Below are 27812 nucleotides of genomic sequence, written 5' to 3' on the forward strand. Positions count from 1 at the left end.
ATATTAGTGGTACCTTAGTGCCCCCCTCCCCAGCATATGCCTTTCTCCAGTCATACATCTATCTGCCTCCACCTAGAGGTAGCAACTACTCTGGCTGTTGTATTAATAACCCTCTTGGTTTTCTTGTAGTTTTATCACCTATATGTGTTATAGATGATGTTATAAATGACATATTGTTCAGTTTTTAGAAATTGAAAAGCAAGCACAAATCTAGTTGCATGAGGAAAAGATAATATTGCCCCTGTTAAAGTCTTCCAGGAAAACAGGTTTTGGGTCAAAAACTGACTTCAGCTTCTCTGAGAATTTAATAAAGCCATTTCTGGGAAAATGAGTGAATTATATCTTGAAGTTTGGTGTTACTTATGAAAATCCTATGGTCCATCTAATTTACTTTTTCTATTGTAAGTAATTTTTTCTTTCTATCTGTTAGTCTGTAAAATGCTTTCTTTATTCTTTATTTGTTCAGGAATTTGATCAGGGTATGCCTAAGTGTTTCTTAGAATATAAGCTCCACAAAGGTAGGGATTTTTGTCTGTTTTGTTCACTGATATATCTAAAATGCCTAGAACAGTGCCAGACACATAAATAATAGATCCTTGTTAAATGTATTGATTAAATTAATATGTGGAAGCATAAATTAATAGATGTATGGGTGAATGGATAAATAAATCAATCTTGTCTGCAATTCAGAGGGCCCTTTCTTTAGCTTAGGGAAATTTTCTTCTCTCATTTTCTTAATATGACTTCTCTTCCCAAGTCTTTTTTCTCACTCCACAATCTACCCACCCATATTCACATGGTAGGTCCCTAAATATCTTGTCCCTCATTGACTCTGTTCCTTTATTATTATTATTATTATTATTATTGTTATTATTATTATCATTATTTCAATGATTTGGTATAAATCTTGCATTTAATTTTCTAGTCCAGTAATTCAGAGCTCATTAGTGACCCATCATTTTTCATTTTATTATTTATTTAAAACGTTTTAAAACTTTGAGCTTTCAGAAAGTTTTTGATATGTGTGTGCCGTACTTGACTTTCTTTAGGTGGTTTTTATTACCCTTTAGTCAGGTCTTCACATATCTTGTCTAATAGTTTTATTTCCCTTTGACTGCTGAGATATAATTTTGTTTATATGTTTGTTTTTATGAATGATAACTTTGTAAGCCCTGATGTAGATTGAAAAAGGCATATTTAGGTCAGTACCGCTAGAACACCAACTGTATGTAAGTATGAAAAGTGTTCTATACAAAAGACATCACATGTGAATTTTAATCCTCACACCATTGTATTTCCAGAGAACAGTTGGCATTTCTTTACAACACTTATTGTCCCAGTGTAGAACTGAAAATTCCAATATTTGGGCCTAGTCACCTTGGACACAAATTATACTCTGAAATGCTGTTCTTTAACTGAGAGCAGACAAGCACAATATTTAAGTTTGTATGCAAGGGCTCAAAAGCTAGTGCAAAGCTAACGAGCAAAAAAGAAAGGATTGAAATGACTGTTAGATCTAAATTTTCGGAGAACCTGTTAACATGAATATCCTATCAAACTAAATTCCAGTTTTTTATTAAAAGATTTTTAACCCCGGGGCACATGGGTGGCTCAGTTGGTTGAGCATCTGACTCTTGATGTAGGCTGAGGTCATGATCTTATAGTTCATGGGTTTGAGCCCTGTGTTGGGCTTTGCGCTGTCAGCACAGAGCCTGCTTGGTATTCTCTGTCTCCCTCTCTTTCTGCCCCTGTCTTGCTAGCTCCTCCTCTCTCAAAAATAAATAAACATTTAAAAAAATAAAAGGTTTTTTACCCCTTAAGAAATGGTTCACATTGATCTTTCTTTATAAGGCTTCCATACATCTGGATGAATATCTAAATCCCTGTCTGATATTCCATATAAAGATTTGCTGTCCCATCCCATGACAGAGCTCTTGGCTTCACCCTCCTAGGACTTAACAGTATGGCCAAGGAAGATAAGTCCAGTTGGTGCCTGTTCCCCACCATCCTGATTAATTAGGTAGCGCCTACTGTACAATGGTAACTACTTCACATTCTGGACTCCCTAATCCAGAGGAATTGGGAGCCTCCAGGTGGTGGACATACAGTTTCCTTGCTTAGACCTAATCTTAATTGCTGCCAAGTGTTTGTCTAAGTGCTAATCAAAACAAACTTCACTTGGAAACTCCTCTGTGTTAAAACCTGGATAAAGCCAGTAAAGAGAATTTCCATGATTTCAATGGTTCACATTGTGTGGGAATTATAAAGGACCAATAAAAAACACTTGTCTTCCCTGCCTAGGTTCAGAACCAATTGAAATATAAATTTAAGAATCAGATAGATGGAGACCGAAATATGATCTTCATTACTAATAAAGATGGTTGGAGAAGATGGTTTTAGTGTGGACTCTCTAATTCTGGACTCCAGAATTAGGCAGACTTACCTAGGCAATTACAAGCAATGCTGAAAAACAGAGACTCCAGGCCAAAAGTAGGCCCCTTATTGCATGGCAAGGAGCCGATCAGAATGCATGTTCTCTATAGGCATTCAGACTCCTGGGAGAAAAGCAGAGAGCAAGGGCCTGAGCCAAGTACACTCAGATGTTTCTCTCAAACATACTAATCTTACAACTCATTCTTCCTCACTTGGGCAGAAAAGAAGGAGTGCTAGTCTACTTGAAGTTCTTCCACATGGAAACATGAGAAGTAAAGATTAAGTGTTCCCTCTAACATAGCTCAGTGACAAATTCAGTATTGCCATTTGCTTGAAGCTGTCTGTCTCTTCAGGACCAAAAATATCACAATTTTGCCATAACAAAAAAAGCTATTAGGATATTTTAGGAAGACTTAAGTACAGTGCAGATAGCTTAATTGCATAGATCATAATTAAAGATACATCAGCGAAGTATTTAAAAAACCTCATGTAGGGGCGCCTGGGTGGCGCAGTCGGTTAAGCGTCCGACTTCAGCCAGGTCACGATCTCGCGGTCCGTGAGTTCGAGCCCCGCATCGGGCTCTGGGCTGATGGCTCAGAGCCTGGAGCCTGTTTCCAATTCTGTGTCTCCCTCTCTCTCTGCCCCTCCCCCGTTCATGCTCTGTCTCTCTCTGTCCCAAAAATAAATAAACGTTAAAAAAAATTATAAAAAACCTCATGTAAATGCTGTAACAAAATATGAATACATTCTGCTTACAGGCAAATGTACCAAAAAGAATCCATTCACAACTATTTGCCAAGTAGGAACACTAAATATTGTACTTTTTGAGCATGATATGTGCCTCTACTTACTAGAGTTCTGAAATGAGGCTTCAGGTTAGAAATTTCTCTATATTATCTGAGTTCATGTAATATCCACATGTTGGGGACAATGGAAGGGAGAAAAGAGAAAATGAGGAGTTTTCAGGGATGGGCACAATGTGTAAAATTGTAGATGATCTGGGCCATGTGTTTGATGCAGAGATAGGGAGAGTATTGAATGACAGTGGGATAGTGGGAGTGATGTGAGCAAGGTATGTGTGATAATCATGGCATTGGGGACAGTGTGAATAATGGGGGAGAATAGTATGAAGTCACTTTGAAAATGAAAGGGGAGCAATGTGAATAATAGTGACAGGACAAGATCAGAATGTATGTGATAATGGGTAGTTATGGTCACAGTGTTGTGTGTCATACTGTGGAAGATGAGAATTGTGTGTGCGTGTGTGTGTGTGTGTGTGTGCTTGTGTGAGAATGTGAGGAGGGAGAGAGAATAGTGGGAAAGGACACAATGAGAGAGTGGGATTATTGTGTTTAAAAATGTTGATGGGGTATTTCAAGTAGTAATAGGAGGATTTATAAAGACAGTGGGTGGAATGGGGAAAGTTTATGGGTTGGTAGAAGACAGATACATAGTGGAAGTGATAGGGTTAGTGTTTGTGTGTGTGATGCTGGGGAAAATGAGAAGTGTATCTACTTTTGGGAGCAGATAGGTGCAGTGAGTATGAGTGATAAGGGGAAATGGAAAAGCGTTATGATAATTTGGAATGTGGACATCATGAGTGTCTGGGGTTGTTGAATAAAGTATGTGATGGGAAAATGCAGAGTTTCGTATGTCAGTGAGGAACAGGAAGAGTATGTGTGTGACAGTAGAGGTGACATGGGTATTGGTTGTGAGTGTGTATGATAGGGAGATGGCATGAGCATGTGGGAAAAATTTGGTAGATGATGAAGGTTTTATAGTGGGGATATGGACTATGTATGATAGTGGGTGTGGTTAGAAACTGTTAGTGTAGGGATTGAGTGATTGTAGGTGTGATTGTGAATGATGTTGGTATGTGTGACAGTGGGGGGATGATTAGAACTAGTTGGATTTGACAGAGTCATGGTACTGTATGGACATTGTGTATGTGATAGTACAGGATAGGACTGTACATACAAAAATGAGAGTAATAGAGATAGTGTGCATGCTCGTGGGATAGTTTGGGGAATTGGGACAGTGTGGAGAGATCATAAGTCATAAATCATAGTCATTATAAGTCATAGAGGGAATCATGTGTGAATAAAATAGTCTGTTAAAGACCATGTGTAAGAGAGAGAATGAGAGAGACAAATTTTTCATGTTTTGTGATGGGCATTTGGAATTGCATTTGGATATATAAGTAATAAATCTGAAAATGAATTGTTTAAAATGATTAGGGGATATTTTATCTTATCTAAAAACCAGTGAATTGAAGTCCAGGGCCTCCATGATTTCATCAATGTCTCAGGCCTCTCACACATGGTTTCATGATCTTTAGCATGTGGCTCCCATCTTTCAGGTGCCTCATGGTTGTAGGATGCCTTCTACAACTCCATCCGTCATTTCTGTGTTCCAGATAGGATAAGGAAGAGGAGAGGACAAAATACCTTGTCAGTAGAATTAGTCTCCTTTATATGGAGCTTTCCAAAAAATCTTACCCAACAATTTTCACTTATATCCATTGGACAGAAATGTCACATATGGCCACCACTGTCTGCAAGGTGTCTGGGAAATGTAAGTTTACGGCTGAGAATGTTGTCACCTATAATAAAAATCAAGGTTTATTTCGTAAGAAAGAAAGAATGTTGGCTGGGATGCAGCCAGTAGAAAAGGAGAATGTTTGCAAATATGGGAGAGAATGTATAATTAAAAGATCAGAATCCCAGGGGTAACAGATAAAGGCAGGATTCAGGGTATAGGGGCACTATAAGACTGGCACAGTTTCCGATGCTGGTGATACCATGGTAAACAAAAATAACCATGTTTTCTCTGCCCTCATGGAGCTTACTGTCTTGTGATTAAAGACAGACATTAATCACAGACCCAAACATTTGTGAGGCTGACATTGTCAGAAGTGTTGTGAAGTATATGGTTCTGTGAATAGATTTAAAGAGGGTTTGACCTACCCTGGAAGGCCAGTGATGGAGGAAGTGACAATTGAACAGAGACCAGAGGGCAGATTCAGAATTAACTGGTGGAAGGATTGATGGATGGTTGGGATGGAGGAAGAATATTCCCAGAAGAGGAAATGGCATAAAAAAAAGCACTCATATGCTCTATTTGTTTTTAAAATGTATTTTATTTTTATTTCATTTAGAATATTTGCTGTTGTTATGTGTTCTTCAAGTTCACTAATCTTTACTAGTTAATTCCATCCAGAGAATTTTTCATTTCGAATATTATGGTTTTTATTATTAGACATGATTTGCACCTTATTAAATATGTCTCATTTCTCTACCTAACATGACCATTCTTCTAGTTTTTTGCATATAAGGAACACAGTTGTAGTAACTTTTTAAATGAGTTTGTCTGCTAAATATAACCTCTATGTAAGTTGTGGATCAGTTTGGATTGATTGATTGATTGATTGATTGATTTTCCTCACGATGGGTCACATTTTTCTGTTTCCTCACATGCCTGGTTATTTATTTACTTATTTATTTTTGAATGCCAGCCATTATGAACTTTACCTTTTGAATTTTACATTTTGGTGAAATTTTGGTAAATTTTTTACCTTTTGGTGCTAGATATTTTTGTATTATACATCGTCTTGAGGTTTATTATGTGATGTAATTATTTGGTAGCAGTTAAATCTTTTTTGAGTCTTGCTTTTAAGATTTGTTAGGCAGGGCCACAGCAGTGTTTTGCATAAAGCTAATTATTCCAGACTACTGAGGCAAGGCCCTTTTCAATACCCCATACCTCATGAATTATGAGTTTTTCTGTGCTGGATGGTGGGAACAGGTGGGAATAGGCATGATCCCCAGACCTGTTTGACCTTGTTTCCTCTAATCTTTTCAGGTGGTTCTTTCCCCAGTATTGGATAATTTCCTTATATGTATTAAGTGATCAGTTTTCTGCTGAATACTTCATAGCAATCTTTCAAAATTCTCCAGAATTCTCCTTAAGTGCAGCTCTCTGCTTTTTGGTATTCTGTTCTCTGAACTCTAGCCACCTTGGTCTTTCTGATCTCATCTCTGTCACTTCAACAAAGGAAACCCTCTGGGTTCTGATTGCATTCTCCTTCATTGCACCACAAACTGGAAACTCTCCCAAGTTGTAAAGGCTCACCTCATCTCCCGCCCCTTCATCTCTCAGGAATCACTACTTTTCACTGACTGATGTCCTATGTCTTAAAAACGATTTCATATCTTTGTCCCTTTGTCCCTTTGTCCCTTTTTTAGTGTTTTTGTCATGTTGGAGGGTAAATCCAGTCCCTAGCTTGCCTCTTAGGAAGATATGTGGTGGAAACTTGTTAGATAAAATTTTCCTTTTCTTTTTCTCTTACTTTTATCTCCTCCTCCTGTCTTTTCCCTTGAGCTTGCAGATATAAGTGACAGTTTTACTTCTAAAAATTTCATTATCAAAATGAGGAGGAAGAGTCTGAACAAGACAAGAAACATTCAAAATCAGGGGTTTGGAGAAGATTTTGGATCACAGGGAGTATGAACACATATTCCAAGGGTAACTCTTCATGACTTCATACTTAAGAAACTTCTGAATATAAAAATAAAGTTAAAGAGGAGATTAACCTCCTTTCAAAGGATGGATGTTTAAGGCTTGCAATAGATACAGGACTTGGCTCCAAGCCAGGGAGCTTCCAAGACTAATAGTAAGTGTTAGGGTAATTGTGCTCTAATCTCTGACAATGTCCTACATGAGAATGAACCCATACATAGGACAGGCAGCCCATGGTGTGGATCACAGGCTTATAGCTTTACCCAATTTCAGAGATTATAAATCACTAAGAAGGTTATGATGGTGAGAAAACATGTATAAAGAACAAAAGGAGCTTTAGCCAGGCTTCATATTTTGTTAACATCAGAAAATTCATCAGTAGAGATAAACCCTACAAATGTAGTGATCGTGGGTCTTTGAGCCAGAGTTCAAATGTTAATTCAATATAGTTGAATAAATGGTGAAGGGAACCTATAGGAATGTAGTCAATGTAGAAAAGCCTTTAGGAGCAAGTGAGACTTGAGTTTAAAAATCACATTCAATATCCTGCTAAATTTGTATTGTTTCTTCATGCTGCAGTGACAGAAATAGACTTCTGCCATTGTTTAAACATCAGAACAATTTAGATTTGCATAATTCCCCACTAAGAACAAAATCTTCATAGGTAAGTTACTGAGGAAGCATAGATTATTTTAGGCACTAAGTATGCATTTCTGAATTACTTTCCATAAAAATGAATATTTATTTGGCTTTTGAATAGGTAAGGACACCCCTAGCATTTTTTAAAGAATGGAGTAAATGACAGTGGAAAAGAAAGTAATAGTTTCCATGTTTTCCTTGATCAAGAATTCATGAACAAAATTAAGAGGCAAGCCACAACCTAAAATAATGTATTTGCAACAAATATCTTTAATATCTTTAATATTTAAAGAACTCTCACAGAAAGAGAAATGACTAAAGAACATTGTAAATGTGTTCCCCTTCATTAATCATAAAATACAGTTTAAATCAATTAAATATTTTGCCTATCAAATCAGAAAATATTTTTTTATTTATTTAAAACATTTTTTAACATTTATTTATTTTTGAGAGACGGAGAGAGACAGAGCATGAGCGGGTGAGGGGCAGAGAGAGAGGGAGACACAGAATCTGAAGCAGGCTCCAGGTTCTGAGCTGTCAGCACAGAGCCTGACGTGGGGCTCAAACCCATGAACTGTGAGATCATGATATGAGCTGAAGTCAGACGCTTAACCAACTGAGCCACCCAGGTGCCCCAGGAAAGATATTTTTAAAACATACTTAATATGATCAAGGGTACATGAGAACTCATATGCATTACTAGTGTTGATAAAACTTTCTGGAAAGCATTTTGGTATTGAATAACAGCCTTAAAATAGTTTATACCCCTTTGACCTAGTAATTCCATTTCTAATAATATGCTATAAGGAAATAATTGGAGATATGCACAGAGCTTTGTGTGGAAAAAAATCACCACAGTGATAATCTAATGAACAAAAATAAATGGAAGCAACACCCTGTTAATCAGCTGAGTAGGTAAATTTATATAATGGGATATTATATAATTTTAAAGAAGTTTGCAAAGGCTTTTTAATGTCTTGGGAAATCTTATGTCTGAATAATTGTTATGTAACATTATGTGCTAAAAACAATCTCAGGTGCAGCATATTAATTATCATTGTCCATGTGGAGGGGTGTGTGTGCAATGTTGGAATTGGTATGGACCATTTTCCCAGTGTTTTTCAGTTGATCCTCGTTTCATAAAATGAAATCAGAAAATGCCATAAGCTGAAGTGTGTGATGACTTAAGTCCAGCTCCCTGCCTGTTACAGTTGTTGGTAATGTTTCATGATTCTCAATTTAGGTTGTTTATAAATTTTATATTGATGGTGAGCATTGAGGATACATATGGAGCTAAGTCATAACCTAGGTATCTAAGAACATTCAGATATACCTGTGGATTTTCCAGTGCACATGACTGAGGGCCTCTAAGTCACAAGATAACAAAGGCTCATATGGTAAGATTTGAAATATCAAACATCCACAAACTGCATGGAGGTTCTACTTGCAGGCTTCCTCCTCTTGTCTCTTCTGATAATCTTCTGCTTTTTAATGGAATGTTAATTGCTATAGGTTATGGGAGTGAGGAATTAACTGGAAGGGAACAGGGAATTGTTCATTGTGATGGAAGATGTAACCTATTTAAGTTTATGCCAAGATCATTTGATGTAACCTTGAGATGTTACTTTCCCTGCTCTCATGTTGCAAATTGGCATCGAAAACTCAATAAAGTATCTTAAACTTGTGCAAGTCTAACTGGACTCAGTTTTGTTTCCATTTGACTGAGATGCATTAGTCCTTGAAAATAAGTAATGCACGTGTTTTTGCTCATCATTGTTTCCCCAGAATTTATCACAATACATAGCCACTTAGTAGGCATACTTTAAAATTTCTTTTAAAATTCTTACACATATACAAATAAAGGAGATAAAGTCAAGTTAGCTCCCACCCAGAAAACGTGAAAGAAGGATTTAAGAATTCTGTAGTGCTCACTTTGAACCACCATAATGTTTTTGTAATTTAATTTTTTTTTCATTTTAATTCCAGTATAGTTAACGTACAGTGTAATATTAGTTTCAGGTGTACAATATAGTGATTCAATAATTCTATACATTACTCTGTGCTCATCATAAGTATTTTCTTTAATCATTATCACCTATTTCACCCATTCCCCCACCTACCTCCTCTCTGGTAACCATCAGTTTGTTCTGTATAGCATATATATATATACACACACACACACACACACACACACACACACACACACTGCATCTTCTTTATCCATTCATGTATTGATGGACACGTGGGCTGTTGCTTTCATAATTTGGATATCTGCAATAAGCATAGGGGTGCATATATCCCTTTGAATTAGTGTTTTTGTATTTTTTTGATAGATACCCAGTAGGAAGCACCATAACTTTTTATGTTTGGGTCTCAATGTATATAGTACCTATGCAGAAGTTTCAAGAAGGACCCATTATTTCATAGGATTATTCTATCATTGTAGAAAAGGGTGTTGTAGTCTCATGCTATGATTTTGGTTTTATTATTTCTTCTTGCATATCTGTTAAATTATGATTTGTATATTATTTATATTATCCAGTGAACTTTTCATCTAAGGTAATGTTTTGGCTTAAAGTATTATGTCTGCTCTTAATACATCATCTTTTGTTTATTGTATGCCATAACTTATTCCATCCTTTTGTTTTTATCCTTGATATATGTTTATGCTTGAGATACTTCTCTTTTGTATTGCATGCAATGGAAAAATGTACTGCATAAATTTCCTTTGATTAAAGCACCACAGAATATCGGTAATTGCAGTTTTGATTTCCTCTTCGAAGGAAAGCTTCATTTATTCCCTCTCCAATGTGCTTCCTGAAGCTTCATTTATTCCCTTTCCAATGTGCTTCCTGTCTATGTAGTTCCAAGTTCCTGCCCTATACCATTTTCATTCTGCCCCAAGAAAATCTTTTAACATTTCTAGTAGGGTAGATCTACTGGTGGTGAATTCCTTCAGTTTTTGTTTGTCTGAGAAAATATTTCTCCTTCACTTTTAAAGGATACTTCGCTAGATATAGAAATGTAGGGGCACATGGGTCCCTCAGTCAGTTAAGCATCCGACTCTTGATTTCAGCTCAGGTCATAATCCCATGTGGTTTGTGATCAAGTCCCACATCGGGCTCTGTGTGCTGACAGTGTGGAGCCTACTTGAGATTCTCTCTCTCTCTGCCTCTTCCCCACTCATGAGGCTCTTCTCTTTCTCTCTCTCTTTCAAGATAAATAAATAAACTTAAAAAAAGAAATGTGCATCAGTGTGTTTTTTCTTTAATGTTTTAAAATATTTCCTTCCACTCTCCTTGCTTACATGATTTCTGATGAAAAGCCTTCAGTAATTCTTATCCATGTTTCATTGTAAGTAAGACACTTTTTTCTTCTAGTTTCTTTCAAGATTTTCTCTTTGTCATTGGTGTTCTACAGTTTGAATATGATGTGCCTCAGTGCAAATCTTTTAGTATTTACCTATTTGGTGTTATTTGAGTTTCCTGGATCTATGATTTGTTGCCTTCATTAATTTTGGAAAATTCTTAGCTATTATTATTTGCAGTATTTCTTCTGCCCCATTTTTCTCCCTCTGCATTCCATATATGCATATGTTGCATCTTTTGAAATTGTCCCATAGTTCTTAAATGTTCTATTTTTTAAAGTTATTTTTCCTTTTTAACTTTCAGTTTGGGAATTATCTCTTTTTTTTTTAATTTTTTTTTCAACGTTTATTTATTTTTGGGACAGAGAGAGACAGAGCATGAACGGGGGAGGGGCAGAGAGAGAGGGAGACACAGAATCGGAAACAGGCTCCAGGCTCTGAGCCATCAGCCCAGAGCCTGATGCGGGGCTCGAACTCACGGACCGCGAGATCGTGACCTGGTTGAAGTCGGACACTTAACCTACTGCGCCACCCAGGCGCCCCGGGAATTATCTCTTAATCTACCTTTAAGCTTTCCTCAGTTGTGTCATCTACTAATGAGTCCACCAAAGGCATTCTACACTTGTTACGATTTTTTTTCTAGAATTTCCTTTTGATTCTTAGAATTTCCATCACTCTGCTTACTTTACCCATATCCTTGCATGTTTGCTTTTTTTATTATTAGATCCTTTAACATATTAATTACAGTGTGTTAAATTCCCTGTCTGATAATTCAAACGGCTCTGTCATATTTGAATCTAATGCTTCCTTTGTCTTTTCAGAATTTTTCTTCTTGCTTTTTGGCGTGCCTTCTAATTTTTTGTTGAAAGCTGGACGTGATGTATTAAGTAATAGGAACTGAGATAGATTGGTCTCTAGTGTCAATCTTGCTAGCAGCTGGGCTTTGTTTAAAGTTTCTTTTAGTATTAGGTGCCAGAGGTTCCGTATTCTTCTTGGGTCCTTCATTTTGTTTCCTTTCCTGAGTTTGGGCTTCCTTAGAGAGTCTTTGTCTTGCAGCTCATTCAGCTATAACCCACTGTTAATACACTTAAGCCCTGTTGGTGTGGTGGTATGGTATGGGATAAAAGGGAGTGTTTTATAATATTCCAATTAAGTCTCAGAGTTCTAGTGGGCCTGTGACCTTTACAGGTATTTTTCTTGTGTAGTCCCCCTCTCTGTGCCCCTACCTTAGGTGAGATAGGAAAGCTAGAGGGGCCTGGAGTGAGAAGGATGTCCTTCCTACATGACTCTGGAACAAGGCTCTGGTGGTCCTTTGTCCTGGGAAGTAGGCCTTTGTTATGGAAAAGGCTTTGGGCATACTTCATAAGGATATTCAAAAGGACTCTTTCCCTCTTCCTGCCAGGGCCACAAGGGTGTCTTTTTTGGATCTGCACTGTGAGAACCTGGTGAGATTCCTGGAAATAAAGCCCGTGAAAGTGTGTCTGCCCCTAAGACTACCACTCCCAAGAGTTTCTCACTTTCACTCTAGTCCACATTCAGCCTCCAGCAGCTTGTCAAAATTATCAGTTAGGTGTCCCTACAAGTTTATAGCTCTAGTGGCTTCTGTTTCAGGTAAGCATATCTCATTTGTGACTCTGGATTTGCCTATCCCTCATGATTTCAGGATGGTGGTTTATTCTGAAACCTCATTTCCCTGTTGGGTCCAAGAAAAGTCATTGATTTTTAGTTTGTTTAGCTTTTTGTTGTTTTAGTACTTCTTTTCAAGGCTGTTCTTCACATTGATTGTGTTGAGAAGAAAAGCAGAGACGAAACAAGGAGTCAGTAGATTTGTGGATTCCTGAAAACCAGAGAAACCTAGGCCCTGTATTTCAGGGATGGGAAGAAACCCCAGGTAGGTTTGCCAAGATCTTCTAGCAATGTGGCCTTGTGCTTCATTTCCTGGGTAAGGCCAGGAGAGATCAAGACTACAAAATAAAAATAGTTGTGTGGTGTCTATAAGGATTTTGAGCTTTAGGCCTCCCCGCATAGTCTCTCTCAGCTCAGGGTATCATAGGAGTATAAGAATATGTTAGACAAAGACAGCATCACAGAGATAAACAGGCCCCAGCATATGATAGGAGCTGCAGAATATTTCCCATGTATACGAATGGTATATGACACTCTCAGAGAGTAAGACCCCAAGAGGGTTTTGTAGTAATGAATGACGCTTAACTCAACAGCTACCTGGTTGGACAGATATTAGTAAACCAGAGATGACATGAATGCCAGAATGGATATAGTATACTCAACAGTTATCACCCATTCTGATGTTTTGACACTAAGGTCCCATAACTTAAGACACAACCCCAAAGAAAGGGTCGTAAGGAGAACTCCATACTGCTGAAGATTGAGTTTTAACCACTCAGTGGATTGGGAAGTTGAAATAGAATTTATAAATTGAGTTACAGAGAAAAACAAAACATATTTCCTGTATACCTGAATTCATCAGATAATATCCATACCTGATGAACGACCAGCAGCAGAGAGTACGTGATAAATGCTGAGTATTCCAAACAAATATATCTATTCAAAACATGGGACACATGGCTCTTACTAATTGAAAACCACAGTGGTCTTACCTCAAGGCAAGAGTGACATCATGTGAGAAATGACTTCTGGCACTTTGATGGGTATCAGATATAAAGAGAACTGGGTATTTGAGGAGAAAAAAGAGGAACTCCTTACATTCAACATTCTTCTCTCTGCAGAATGAAATCTGCCACTAATGAGGTGTCATTCCACATCATTTCTTTTTCTTATCTCTGTCCCTCTTATTCAAACACTTCTCTTTTCTCCCTTATTGTGTATTTCCGCTACTCCCTTCTTCCTCATTTTCTTCCTTCTCCTTTCTTATGTTCCTTTCTTCATCTACTTATTAACCTCTCTATTTCCTTCCACCTCCCTCTCATGCTCTTCCATCCTATGTCTCTTTTTCCTTCTACATTCTACTTCCTTATTCTCTTTCCTCCTACTTTTTCTATTTCAACTTAATATCTATTCTTTCTCTACTCTCTTATTTCTCCATATCTTCATTATTCCATTTACTTGCAACTGCTATTTTCATTCATCTTTTCTCTTATCCCTGTTTTCTTCTTTCCTTCTTCCATCTATTCCTCTTCCTCCCCTCTTTTCAACTTTTCTTTCTCCATTTCTCCCTCTTTTCATGCTCCCTTCTAACAATATGATTGTAGAATAGAGTGGAATTAAAGTATACTTAAAATGGTAGAGTCAACAGGAGTAGGTGATAGATTAGATTTGTGAATGAGGCAGAGGAAACATTATGAATAACTAAGTAAAATATAAAAAGAAACTACTAAATAAGATTTTTAAAACTACTTGTAAAAAAGCAATAAACATTCTTAATGGTGAAATGGTAATCATTTCAGGAAAAAGGAAAGGATGTTCCTTATTGAGATTATTACCCAAAATTGTTCCTTGTGTTTTAGCAAATCATATAAGACAATAAGTGCTGTATATATTGTAAAATAAGAGATCAAGTTATCTTTCTTACAGTGTGATTGTACATTAGAAATTCCAATAGTTGTACTTTTTTAAAAACACCAGAATTGAGGACTTCTACTTCCAGCAGGAAGGGGTAAATGGCATAGATGTACTTTCCCCTGGGCATTATATATAAACCAAACACGAGAAGACCTTGAAAGTTATAGATAAGATGGCATACTCTCCAGGGAACTTGCATTCCAAGGAATAACATGGTGGTGAGTCCCCTGGGTTTTCTTTTGGCCTCATATAGCCCAGATCACCTCCTGAAGAAGCTTGCAAACTGGAAACACCAAAGGACATAGACCAAAAAAAAAAAAAACAACAAAAAACAAACCTCAACATACCTCTGTTCTTTCCATATCTAAAAGACAAAGACAGCACAAGACAAAAAAAATTAGACAATAACTGCTCTACTCTAGCTAAATATTAGAGGGAGAACTGTGGCCCTATCCCTGCCAGCAAAATCCAATTTACAGACCCTATACTTCCACCCTTGCCAGCCTGTAATGGGGTCTCTAATCTTCTGACAGAGTGTCAGAGAAGGGCAAATGGGGAGTGGGAATAGCCCAGTCACCACAATGCCAGAAACCATGTGGGGAGCTTCGATCTCCATCCCTAAAGATGATAATGAGATGCTTCTGCCCCTAGCCAATGAAGTCATGTCAAAAAAAAAAAAAGGCCTAGTGGAAAATCACCACCCAGCACTAAAAATGATAGACATTTACCATGTAATTAGGTACCCAGGTCTCTTGCAGTCAGGCTGATACTAGTAAAACTTTAATATGGAGCTGGAACTTAGCCCTCAATAACAAAGAGCCCCTTGCTCTCAGGTGTCAATGGAGGCTGAGTGGGAATGTGGACTTCCACCCACATGTGATAAAAGAGAAGATTTAAACAAAATTCAGATCCTCATAGCATACTATGCAAAATATCTAGGTTCAATTGAAAATGACTCGTTATATTAAGAACTATGATAATCACAACTTGAATGAGAAAAGACAGTCAATACACACCAACACCAAGAGGACACAGAAATTAGAATCATCTAAAAAAGATTTTAAATAGCCATCCTAAAAGTGTTTCAATGTGCAGTTTGAGCATTCTTAGAACTAAAGGAAAAATAGAAACTCTTTAACAAAGAAACAAAATCTTCCAGGGTGCCTGGGTGGCTCAGTCGGTTAAGCATCCGACTTCGGCTCAGGACATGATCTCATGGTTCGTGAATTTGAGCCCCGTGTCGGGCTCTGTGCTGACAGCTCAGAGCCTGGAGCCTGTTTCCGATTCTGTGTCACCCTCTCTCTCTGCCCCTCCACTACTCACACTCTGTCTCTCTCTCTCTCTCTCTCTCAAAAATAAATAAAAATGTTTAATAATTTTAAAACAAAGGAAACAAAATCTTCCAAAGAAATAGAAGATATAATGAAGAATCAAAAAGAAATTTAAGAACTGAAAAATCCTGGGCGCCTGGGTGACTCAGTTAAATGTCTGACTTTGGCTCAGGTCATGATCTCACTGCTCATGGGTTTGAGCGCCATATCAGCCTCTGTGCTCACAGCTCAGAGTCTGGAGCCTGCTTCAAATTCTGTGTCTCCCTCTGTCTCTGTTCCTCCCCCACTCATGCTTGCTTTCTCTCTCAAAAATAAATAAACATAAAAAAGAACTGAAAAATCCAATAAATGAACTTTTAAAAAACCTCAGTAGATTACTTCAACAGCAGAACAATATGATGTAAGAATGAATCAATGAACTCTAAGATAGAGCACATTAATGGCTGCTAAGGGTTAAGGATAGTGGAGGGAAGGATGATGAGTGTGAGTGTAAAGGGGTAGTACAGGGAAATCTTTGGGGGTGGAATAGTTCTGTATCTTGACTGCTGTGGTGATTACTATAGAAACCTCCACATGTGATAGAATTAGACATGTATATCATACCAATGCCAATTTCTTGAATTTGATATTGTATTATAGTTATAACTGTGCCCATTGGGGAAAGTGGCTGAAGGGGTACTCTTTACTATCTTTGCAATTTCTTGTGAATCTATCATTATTTCAAAAAGTTAAAAAAAATAGAGTAGAATTGATAAAATAATTTGTTAAGAGCATCTGGCCCAGCCGTATTTCAAAAATCATGCCATGAGTATTAGCTGGTGGCTCCCATTAATGCTACCACTGACACTGGATACTAGATGCTGCCCTTGACCCTGCTACCAATGCCGCTCCTAGAAACTGGATTTTCTTGTGGCTACAGATATGGCATTGAATTCCATCATTGCATCTTTGAATCACTCCTTACAGACTAAGTGTTAGGTTGGAGTTGTGACTATGCAGTAAAAGAATTGACTCCACAGGTGTGTGGGGTATACAAACCCTGGCATTCCAAAACAAAATTGTCTGTACATTCCAAATAAAGGTCTGGCTCTTGACAAGCTCCTGGGGGATAAACCTCTAAGTTTGTAATATCCTGCCTGATTAGACTTTTTGTTCACCTGGGGCTTGGGCCACACCAGATAGTTTACGTTAACAATGTAATTTATAGTGGGCCTTGGCCCTTGTGGTATTATATATTGGCTTGTGACCTTGTGGTACCTCTGCACAGGCTGGAGACTGAGTAACTAAGGTCAGCCACACAAGTGTCCCATGCCTACCTGACCCCCGCCCCCTTAAAATCCCAGCTCAGGCAAACTTCCCTGGTTGCCACATACCTCACTGGGAGATCTGAGCATGGGCCATACAACTCCACTGAGAAAAGACAACTGGAATCTTATGCCTGGTTTCTCATGGAGTCTTTCCTGTGCACTTTTTAGTTTTGTTGATTTAAAATCAGTATCCTTTCACTGTAATAAATAAAATAAATAAAATTTTCAAGACCCTACCACAGTGGTAAATCCTACATCACGTTCTCTTGGCTGTTGAGAGAATGTGAAAAAGTGAATATCTGGCCTTTATGTCAAACTATTATGTAATATAAATTATATACATAGTATTTCCTTACTAAAATGTGAAAAAATAATTGAAATATATCTAGTCCTAAGGGTTTTCAATAAGCATCTCTAAGGCTGTATAAAGAAGTCCAAAAAATAAGACAGACAATACGAAATAAATAAGTAAAAGACTTGCAGTTACTTTACAAAAGAAATCTAATCAGTCCACTAATATATGAATATGTGTTTCACTGCTTACATGAGAAATGTAAATTAAAACCACAGGAGATACCAATAAAATACACATCACATTGGCAAAAAGTTGGAAAAGTCTTCATATTACCAAGCACTGTAGAGTATGCCAGTCTTTCTCCCGGGCATCTGGTCACAGGAATGAAAAACATTAAACATAAAATACAAGAATATATGTAACAAATATCTAATTGCAATGTTTGTATGTATGTGCCCCTGAAACCTGAAACTAGAATGACCATCAGTGGGGAAATGGTTGACTACATTGCAGTACATCCCTGTCATGGAATATTATGCAGCAATGTGAAAGAATGAATTTGGTAGATTAGCATTAACTAATAAAATAACTCTGATGCATTTAAAGTGTATATGATCTTAATTTTTGTAAAATAGTAAAAAATGACTTTTTGACCATGGAAAACTATAAAAATGGCTGTTAAAATGTATGTTTGGCAGATGAAGGTAGAGGTGAAAGGAATGGGAGGCAATAAGCAAAAGAATGCAATTTAAAACATTTATAGCATACATATAATCCCATTTATGTAAATATATACGCATGGAGTTTTACATGAAAAGGTAGCATCAAAATCTTAATAGCAGTTATCTCAGGGTGGTGCCATTGGGAGTGATGTTTACTTAATTTCTAAAATATTTAAGTAATGTTTAAATTTTTAATGACAAATATTCATTATTTGTATAATGAGGAAAAGTAAGTGAATTCATCACAGGAAAGAAAAAAAAATGCCTCTCAGGTTTCTTGCTTGAGCAACAGGGTGGATGGTGGGATTTATTCATTCATTAACAAACATTTTTTAGCATACAAAATATACCAGTTATCATTGTAGATACAGGGGATACAGCAACGAATAAAACAAACAAAAATTCATCTCTCTAAAAGGCTTTTATTCTAATTGGGAGAGTGGCATGACTAAAGGAGAAACACACTGTTTGAGGAAGAGGATATATACAAAGGAATCAGTTTGAGACCTGTTCAATTTGAAAATATTAAGGGTTATCCAATTGCAGAAGTGAGGCAGACAGTTGGATTATGGATCTAGAATTCATAGGCCAAGTCAAGACTGGAGATATAGATACAGAAGCAGATAGCATTCAAAATGGTGTTTCAGACCTTCTTTCCTGAGTCTGATCACGTACCACTGCAGACACTTTACAGAGGAAGTGCTGAGAAAAAACAGGCAGCTGACAGGGGAGGTTGCTATGCAACAGATGAGGAAAGTCATCCAGCCAGGCAGAATTGATGTTGGCCTTTGGGGACCAAATGCTGCCATCCTTTCTAGCATTAGCTTTCTTTCATATGCAGACTCCTGGCTGGAGCTGATGCCAGAAGAAATGTGAAATGTACAAAGATCTGCCTTGGATTTTTGGGAAGTTATCAGTTCAATTTGAGTCATTTCACATCTGTATATGATTTTCTGACTCTCCAGTCATCTGGAAGCATAGCAGCATGTGTGTCCTTGGGTCGGACTCCAGTCAGTGCTATTTGTGCTTCCCATTTTGCATGTTGAGAAGCTGGCTCAGAGAAGTGGAATGACCTGAGCAGGCTCACACAGCTATGGATAGAATGGCACAGCAGTCCATCCCAGGAATTGAGGACCCAAGCCTGGAAGGAACCAGGGTAAACATTTACTCTGAATCCAGGCTTGCCATGGGTCAGGCACACAAATGCCTGATTGTCCTGGCCGCTCCAGTGGGCACCAGCAAGGCCTCATGGGCAGTGTGTTTGTGCCACTCACAGGGAGAGGCCTGACAGAGTAGGGAGTGCATCCTGAAGAACAATCCCCACACCTGGATGGAACCACATAGAGGGGGTGGGGACTAAGGGCCTCTACCTGTGTTCTGTGTGCAGAGCATGAGCTTAAGTCTTGGAGAACACAAACCTTGCTTCTTTGGGGCAGGTGTTGACAGGGCAGGGAGTGTGTGTGTGTGTGTGTGTGTGTGTGTGTGTGTTTGTGAAAGAGAGAGAGAGAGAGAGAAATCTGTCACTCAACCTGAAGAGGGGAGGGTGTCTCAGTTCCCAGGCCAAAACTAGTGGAACGTGGATTTTGGAGTCAAGAAGGCCCTGGCCCGCGTTTTACATTTTCTGTTTATTGGCTCTATAGCCTTGTCTAGTTTATACAGTGTATCTGTGCTTTAGCTTCCTGACCTATAAAATAGGGATGCTGACACCCACCTCCCAGGGCTGCTGTGAGAAGACAAGCCCCAGCACAGAGTGTGCTGTGATGTTTAAGCTGTGCCCTTCCCTCCCCATCTCACTAGCACACAAGATAAGCGCATGGTTGGAGCTGCACAAAGTGCTTGAAAGAATCTAATGTTTAGGAGTCTGGGATCTGTTGAAGGGGGATCATATAGATTTGTGTGTCAGGTGCAGACTTGTTCTATCTCCAACAGTGTATTCTCTCTGTCTGTTCCTTTTCCTGGGTCCCAAAGTAGGTAAGCTTAGCAGGAGCCTAGCACTTGTTGCAGTTAGAGACCCCACACAGACACCTCCTTAACAGTGACCTAAGTGGTGCTAGGCAAGGGGGTGGCGATGCATGCCGACCCGATGGGAGGGGCCATAAGAGGGGAGGGATAGAATGGAGACGCATTGCGGAAAAGGTTGGGGGCCGGTGTGGGGCAAGGGGTGGGACCTAAAGGCGCCGCGCATCTGTTTGGGGGAGGGGATATTGAGGAAAGAGGTGGGACCCTGGTATACTGTCGACCTGGTTGGTGGTGGGGTGGTGTGTTGGCAAAGGGGCGGGGTTGCTTGCCACTGCACATGCGCACCGTGATGTTCAGGACGAAGCTTTTGTTGGGGAAGCGGGCGGGACTTTCATTTGGTCGGTCAGTTCTTGCGCATGCGCACAACTATCTGAGGCGGTGGGTGGTATATTAGGCGGAGAGGCGGGGTCTTCTTAGCTGCCGCGCTGGCATTTTCTCCTGGACAAGGAGAGGGTGCGGCTGCCGAGAGCCGATCACTGCAATCCCGATCCTCTGAGTCGTGAAGAAGGGAGGCAACGAGGGGGTTGGGGTTGGGGCCTGAGGCAAGGTGAGAATTAGCCCCCAGACAGGGCATCTGCCCCCTGGTGCGGGCCCCCCATTTTTCATTTCGATCCCTTTACCCCGGATTCTGATTCCCCTTCCACTCCCCGAACCCCAATTCACACCCCTTACCCGACCCTCCTTTACTCAGAACCTCTGTTTGCTCTCCGAACCCCTCCCATCGTTAAAAATCTCCACAGATTTCTCGACCTCAATCTGTACTGTCATACGATTCCTCCTGATTCGAAACCTCCATTCAATTTACCATATGCGAGTCCTAACCCATTCCCCTTGTTACTGGTTTTCCGAACCCTGATTTGAAGCTTCTTTCCGGCAGTAGCTTCTCAGGATTCAGAACCACCATCCTGACACCCATTCACTTTTCCCACCCCGATCCAGCCCGTTCCCCTCACATTCAGCGCCTCATTCACCCCCACAGTCAACCCCCAGACACCCCCCTCCAGTTCGTATTTGCCCTCTGTAGTATAACGCCCAGCTCCCCCCCCCCCCCCCCGCCCAGGCTCTGCTCTTGCCAGAGGGACAGGAGCCATGGCTCAGAAAATGGACTGTGGTGCGGGCCTCCTCGGCTTCCAGGTGAGATCTCCACTCCCCACCCCACCATTTCCCTAGCCGACAGTTCCCTGGGGCCCCTTTGGCTGGATCTGATTTTTACCTCTTCGTGCCTAGACTCCGTCGTCTTTCAAATTCCCATGGTTTATTGAGGGGGGGAGGGGCATCCCTTTTCAGCCCTCAGTCCCTGCTTAGAGAAAGGGGAGACCCTGTTAGTAGTCAGGGCAATCTGCCCAGAGAATGCGGGTTGGGTAAGGAACCATTTTTTTTCCACAGTCCTGACGCTTGTAGAACAGTCTGCCACCCCCTCCCCCAACCTCCTGACGCCACCCTCCGTCTGTCTTGCTTTACCCATCCCTGCGACCGACCCCCCTTATTCTCCTCAACTCCTGGAGGCGGCACCCTTGCTCTGCCTCACCTCTTGTCCTGAGCTGCTCCTGAACTGCCGCACACCGCATTGCTCTGCTGTAACCTCCTCCATCACCCCCCACTGCCCTCTTCATTCCACTTCGACCCCACTCCTCATTCTGCCCCACCCCTCATTTAGTCCGTGCCCCACTCCATCCCTGCCACACGTTTTGTTACCACTCCGCCTCCCATCGCCCCTTGCTGGTGGTCTGGATCTGTGCCTCCCCCTTTTTGCACCATCCTCCTGCCTGCACCTCCCCTGCATTGTTCCCCCTACCCTCCCGCTTCAAATTTAATTTTTCCCCCTGTATTTGCAGGCTGAGGCCTCCGTAGAAGACAGCACCTTGCTTATGCAGACCCTGATGGAGGCCATCCAGATTTCAGAGGCTCCACCTACCAACCAGGCCACAGCAGCTGGGCCGAATGCTAGTCCCCAGAGTTCACAGCCCCCAACAGCCAGTGAGATGGCTGACATTCAGGTTTTAGCGGCTGCCGCTAGGCCCAAAACAGCCTTTAAGGCTCAGAATGCCACCACAAAAGGCCCAAATGGTGCCTATGATTTCTCTCAGGCTCTTAATGCCAAGGACATGCCCAATGCACCGACTAAGGCAGCCTTTAAGTCCCAGAATGCTGCTCCTAAGGGCCCAAATGCTGCCTATGATTTTTCCCAGGCAGCAACCACCAGTGAGTTAACTGCTAACAAGTCTGAGATGGCCTTTAAGGCCCAGAGTGCCACTACTAAAGTGGGCCAAAATACCACCTACAGTTTCTCTCAGTCTCTCAGTGCCAGTGAGGTGGCCAACACTCAGCCTAAGACAGCCTTTAAGGCTTGGAATGACACCACTAAGGCCCCAACGGTTGATACCCAGATCCAGAATATTAACCAAGCCAAGATGGCCACTTCCCAGACTGAGGTAGAGACCAACCCAGGTATCCCTGAATCTGATGGTGCAGCTGCACAGACATCAGCAGATGGTTCCCAGGCTCAGAATCTGGAGTCCAGGACTATAATTCGGGGCAAGAGGACCCGCAAGGTGAGATCCCTCCTAGCTCCACTTTGCTTTGGGCTCTCTCCTTTCTTCTCTGAGGTTGTTCATTTGTTCTAAACAAAACAAAACATATGTATATAATGGCCTGTATTCAGCTAGGTTGTAGGGGATAACAAGATAAATGTGATCATTTCTGCTCTCTGAATATCCACAGACTGATGGGGAGATGAGACATGGACATATAATATATGCACCCCGCATGTAATTCAGCTTAACACTTTTCATAGTAGCCACCATGTGTTAGGGTTGAGCTGGGCACATTCACACAGGTTATCTCATTAAATCTTCAAGATAATACCAGGTAGGGATCATAGTCTCAGTTTTACAGAGAAGGAAACTAAGTCCCAGAGAGGTGAAGTGACTTGAGTGATTTGTCCAGGGTGGTACAAGCAGAGCCAGTGGTGGACATAGGAAGAGGAGAAGCCTCAGGCCCCACCCTTGGGTTGCTCCTGGCCTGGTTCAGAGATGAAACTCCTGCCTGGAAGACAGTGAAAGACAAGCCCAGGACTCAGGGTGACCATTGGCTAGTGGGTCAGGCTGTCACTACAGGTGAGGGTTTTAGGAGGCCTTCCTGGAATAGATAGGGTGAGGCCACAGAAACAGCTAGTGACCCTGGACTTTCCTTCTCTCTGATGATGCAGATTAATAACTTGAATGTGGATGAGAACAGCAGTGGGGATCAGAGACGGGCCCCACTGACTGCAGGGACATGGAGGTCTGCACCGGTTCCAGTTACCACTCAGAACCCACCTGGCGCACCCCCCAATGTGCTCTGGCAGACCCCATTGGCCTGGCAGAACCCTTCAGGCTGGCAAAACCAGCCAGCCCGGCAGACCCCACCAGCACGTCAGAGCCCCCCAGCTAGGCAGACCCCACCAGCCTGGCAAAACCCAGTTGCTTGGCAGAACCCAGTGATCTGGCCGAACCCAGTGATCTGGCAGAACCCAGTGATCTGGCCAAACCCCATTGTCTGGCCTGGTCCGGTTGTCTGGCCGAACCCACTAGCCTGGCAGAATCCACCTGGATGGCAGACCCCACCTGGATGGCAGACCCCACCAGGTTGGCAGGGTCCTCCAGATTGGCAAGGCCCTCCTGACTGGCCGCTACCACCCGACTGGCCTCTACCACCTGATTGGCCACTTCCCACTGACTGGCCACTCCCACCTGACTGGATCCCCACTGATTGGCCAGTCCCACCTGACTGGCAGAACCTACGACCCTCACCAAACCTGCGACCCTCTCCCAACTCGCGTGCCTCACAGAACCTGGGTGCCTCACAGCCCCGAGATGTGGCCCTTCTTCAGGAAAGAGTAAGAACTATTATCCCTAGTCACTTTTCCCTCTCTTCCTCTTGTCTTTGTCATCCATATGTAATGTAATCAAGTTTTCTATAAATATCTTAGTAACTTTAATGATTTCCTTTTCTCCTCCCAGGCAAATAAGTTGGTCAAGTACCTGATGCTTAAAGATTATACCAAGGTGCCCATCAAGCGCTCAGGTAGGCACCCAGTGCCCTCCCCCGGCACCCTGCCCTTCCCCTCACCGCATGCTCTGTGGACATCCCTTTGCTTATAGTCCCCTTCCCTTGAATCCCCTCTTTCCATGGCTGATTCTTCTTGTTTCATCCTTGAGGGCCCTGATTATTTTCCCTTTCGTAGGGCTGGCAAAGGGGTTGTAGCTCTGTGGCGCCTGCTCAGCTCAGGTACTCTCTTCTCCTACAGAAATGTTGAGGGATATCATCCGTGAATACACTGATGTTTATCCAGAAATCATTGAACGTGCATGCTTTGTCCTGGAGAAGGTGAGAAGGCAGCCCTGAGGAATAGGAATAATGAGGGAAGGTCTTGATATCAAAGATTCGTGGGATTCCTACTGGGCATTTAGGGCTGAAGTATCACAGGGAGGTGAGCAAGTGAGTATGGGTAGCTTATGCTAGATTTTGTAATTTCATAGTCTGTTTTCTTGTCCCTGTAGAAATTTGGGATTCAGCTGAAGGAGATTGACAAAGAAGAACACCTGTATATTCTCATCAGTACCCCGGAGTCCTTGGCTGGCATACTGGGAACGTAAGATGGGAAGGGAGATGGAACATTGCCTTTATCAGTGCTTTTTTTCTGGGAGTGTCAAGTAGGTCAGGGTCCAAGATTCAGGGTCACATACCAGGTCATGGTCAGAACTGGGGTAGAATTATCCCCTTGCTGAAGAATGCTGGGTAAGCTATATGGTTAAGCTACCTGGGGTGTCTCATACAGATGGCTGCTGAAAATATAACTTTCTGTACTCTGTTAGAACCAAAGACACACCCAAGCTGGGTCTCCTCTTGGTGATATTGGGCGTCATCTTCATGAATGGCAACCGTGCCAGTGAAGGTGAGTGGCTGGATCTGCAGCTGGGGGTTGGCTACAGCCTGATTTTCATGCTCATTTTCCGTCCCTTGTCTCCCCTTGCCTCCCATTGCAGCTGTCCTCTGGGAGGCACTACGCAAGATGGGACTGCGTCCTGGGTATGATTGGGCTCTCTCATCTCTTGCCTGTTTATATCATCCTTTGGCAACAGAGGATGGTCCCAGGATTGCATCAGCCTAGTGGTCTAGGGGGATTGGTTTGGGGAGGTACAGAGCCCAAGGATGTGACCTGGGTGGATGGGGAAATCATCCTGAACTCTATGCTTCTTCTCTCATCTCTGACCTCTGTGCTTGAAAGCTCTTTTCTTTTCTTTGGGCAATCTCATAGTCTCTGATTATGGGTTTCTTTTTTATATTATCAGGGTGAGACATCCTCTCCTGGGAGATCTGAGGAAACTTCTTACTTACGAGTTTGTAAAGCAAAAGTAAGTGATGTCTAAGGGCCTTTGTTTGGTCCTCATGAGTTCTGTGTGCTGGTCAGCCTCAGACAGTCCTTCCTGTGCTCATTTCTTACACTATACCTATACATATACATAGAAAAACACACATGTACTTGGAAGTGTTGATTGAGTGGACTGCTCATGGTTGGATTTTTCTGCAGTATAATTATCTTGCATGTGAAACCTGTCCAGTATACCCACAGTAGACATTTCCAAGGCTGAGGTTTACACCCCACTGTAATCATTGCAATGGGCCAACTATGGCTTAATAACAATATTACAAGAATGTGGAGCTAGAGCTGTGATGGAAAAGGTGAGATTAAGCATTGTCCTTTCTATGACCCTATATAAGCCACCCTGAAGTTCTAGGTGATTACTTAATGTAGAAGCACTGGTACAGGAATTTGAAGGTCTATTAGAATATAATTATGCTAGGTTTAGGAATGAGTCTGGGGGGACTTGCTACCTGAAATTGGGGGTGTCAAAATATAGTATCATTCATTGTTGGACTACCATTCTTGCCCGGGTGGAAACAAAGACCTTTCTGCTCTAAGGTACCTGGATTACAGACGAGTGCCCAACAGCAACCCTCCTGAGTATGAGTTCCTCTGGGGCCTCCGTTCCTACCATGAAACTAGCAAGATGAAAGTGCTGAGATTCATTGCAGAGGTAATAGAGGAATTGCTCTAGAGCTGATAGGTCAAGGGATGAGGTATGACTGGCTGGGAAGGGTCCAGAGCAGGAATGAGACCTTAGATATCACACATGGTAGTGCTGCATTACTGGTGGCATTTATTGTCATTGTTATGTAAACAACAGCACAAAGTAGGGCACTGAATAAATAGTAGGTACTTCATAAATATTAACTCATACAATTAGGGATTTTTTTATTTATTTTCTGTTCCTCATCTCAGGTTCAAAAGAGAGATCCTCGTGACTGGACTGCACAGTTCATGGAGGCTGCAGATGAGGCGTTGGATGCTCTAGATGCTGCTGCAGCTGAGGCTGAGGCCCGGGCTGAGGCGAGAACCCGCATGGGGATTGGAGATGAAGCCGTATCTGGGCCCTGGAGCTGGGATGACATTGAGTTTGAGCTGCTGACCTGGGATGAGGAAGGAGATTTTGGCGATCCCTGGTCTAGAATCCCATTTACCTTCTGGGCCAGATACCACCAGAATGCCCGCTCCAGATTTCCTCAGACCTTCGCTGGCCCCATTATTGGCCCTAGTGGTACAGCCAGTGCCAACTTCGCTGCCAACTTTGGTGCCATTGGTTTCTTCTGGGTTGAGTAAGATGTTGGGTAGGTATATCACTTTGTATTGGGCAGTTAGGGTCATTGGTAGATACAGGATCCATGGGAATGTATTTATGTATACCATCTGGGAGTCTTAGGAAACCCATGGTGGGAAGATGAAGAAAGTATAGGGAAACACTATTTGGTGTTTATATTACTATTTGATATATATCATTGATTTTATTTTTTTTCTTTCTTATGTCCACAGATATTGCTAATCAGTTGCAATAGTCTTTCCCCTGAGTGAGGCTGAAGCCTCAGATTCCTTCTAAACACAACTATCTAGAGAGCCACATCCTGTTGACTGAAAGTGGCATGCAAGATAAATTTATTTGCTGTTCCTTGTCTGTTGCTTTTATCCCCCTTGTGTGCTGTCAAGTTTTGGTATCAGAAATAAACATTGAAACTGCAAAATGAATGAGATGTGCTCTCTGTTTTTCCCATGTTTGAGGAGTGATCAACTTGTTTATATGGGAGAGATAGGGCCTCAGTGCTAGCCTCAGGGGCAGATTAGCTTTCAACTGATAAAAATATAGGTAGACCCTGCTTATGGATTAGGAAACAAAGGAGGGAGTAATGAACACAGTGTTAATCAAGAACTACTATGGTCTACTTTATAAGTGATACTTAAGTGAATTATATGTGATAGACATGCTGCTAGGTGTCCTGGGGTGACATTAAAAGAGATGAAATAATGGGAGAGGGTGTAGGTGGTCAGACAGTTGCAATTAAGAAGACAAAAGAGGTAGAACTCCAGGTAATGACAAGGTCCAGAGAGGGTGGTTGAAGGGGAGGGAAAATAACTGTTCCTGGAGATGATGTCCCTGGGATTCCAGGTTGTTGGTTGTATTAACCATGTGGAAAGTGAAATAGCTCCAGGATGGGGGCAGGAGTAGGAGCAGAGAACACTGTGATCCAGGTACCTGAGTTCTCCTA

General features: G+C 41.3%; 1 protein-coding gene across 1 annotated transcript; it reads left to right on the forward strand.

Annotated features, from left to right (window-relative positions):
• Nucleotides 1–20566: 20566 nt before the first annotated feature.
• On the forward strand, nt 20567–27290 carry MAGED1 (MAGE family member D1). The gene is made up of 13 exons (XM_047064794.1): nt 20567–20718; nt 21232–21305; nt 22007–22723; nt 23380–24048; nt 24173–24236; nt 24460–24539; nt 24713–24804; nt 25028–25107; nt 25199–25241; nt 25505–25567; nt 26137–26251; nt 26497–26882; nt 27085–27290. The coding sequence occupies exons 2-12, from the start codon at nt 21261–21263 to the stop codon at nt 26872–26874; spliced, it is 2346 nt and encodes a 781-aa protein (XP_046920750.1). The 5' UTR covers nt 20567–20718; nt 21232–21260; the 3' UTR covers nt 26875–26882; nt 27085–27290.
• The last annotated feature ends 522 nt before the right edge of the window (nt 27291–27812 follow it).

Source organism: Lynx rufus, unplaced genomic scaffold (assembly GCF_022079265.1).
Source record: "Lynx rufus isolate CCGP_SWC_20201006 ecotype Redwood Valley unplaced genomic scaffold, mLynRuf1.p SCAF_63, whole genome shotgun sequence".
In the NCBI taxonomy this organism is placed as follows: domain Eukaryota; kingdom Metazoa; phylum Chordata; class Mammalia; order Carnivora; family Felidae; genus Lynx; species Lynx rufus.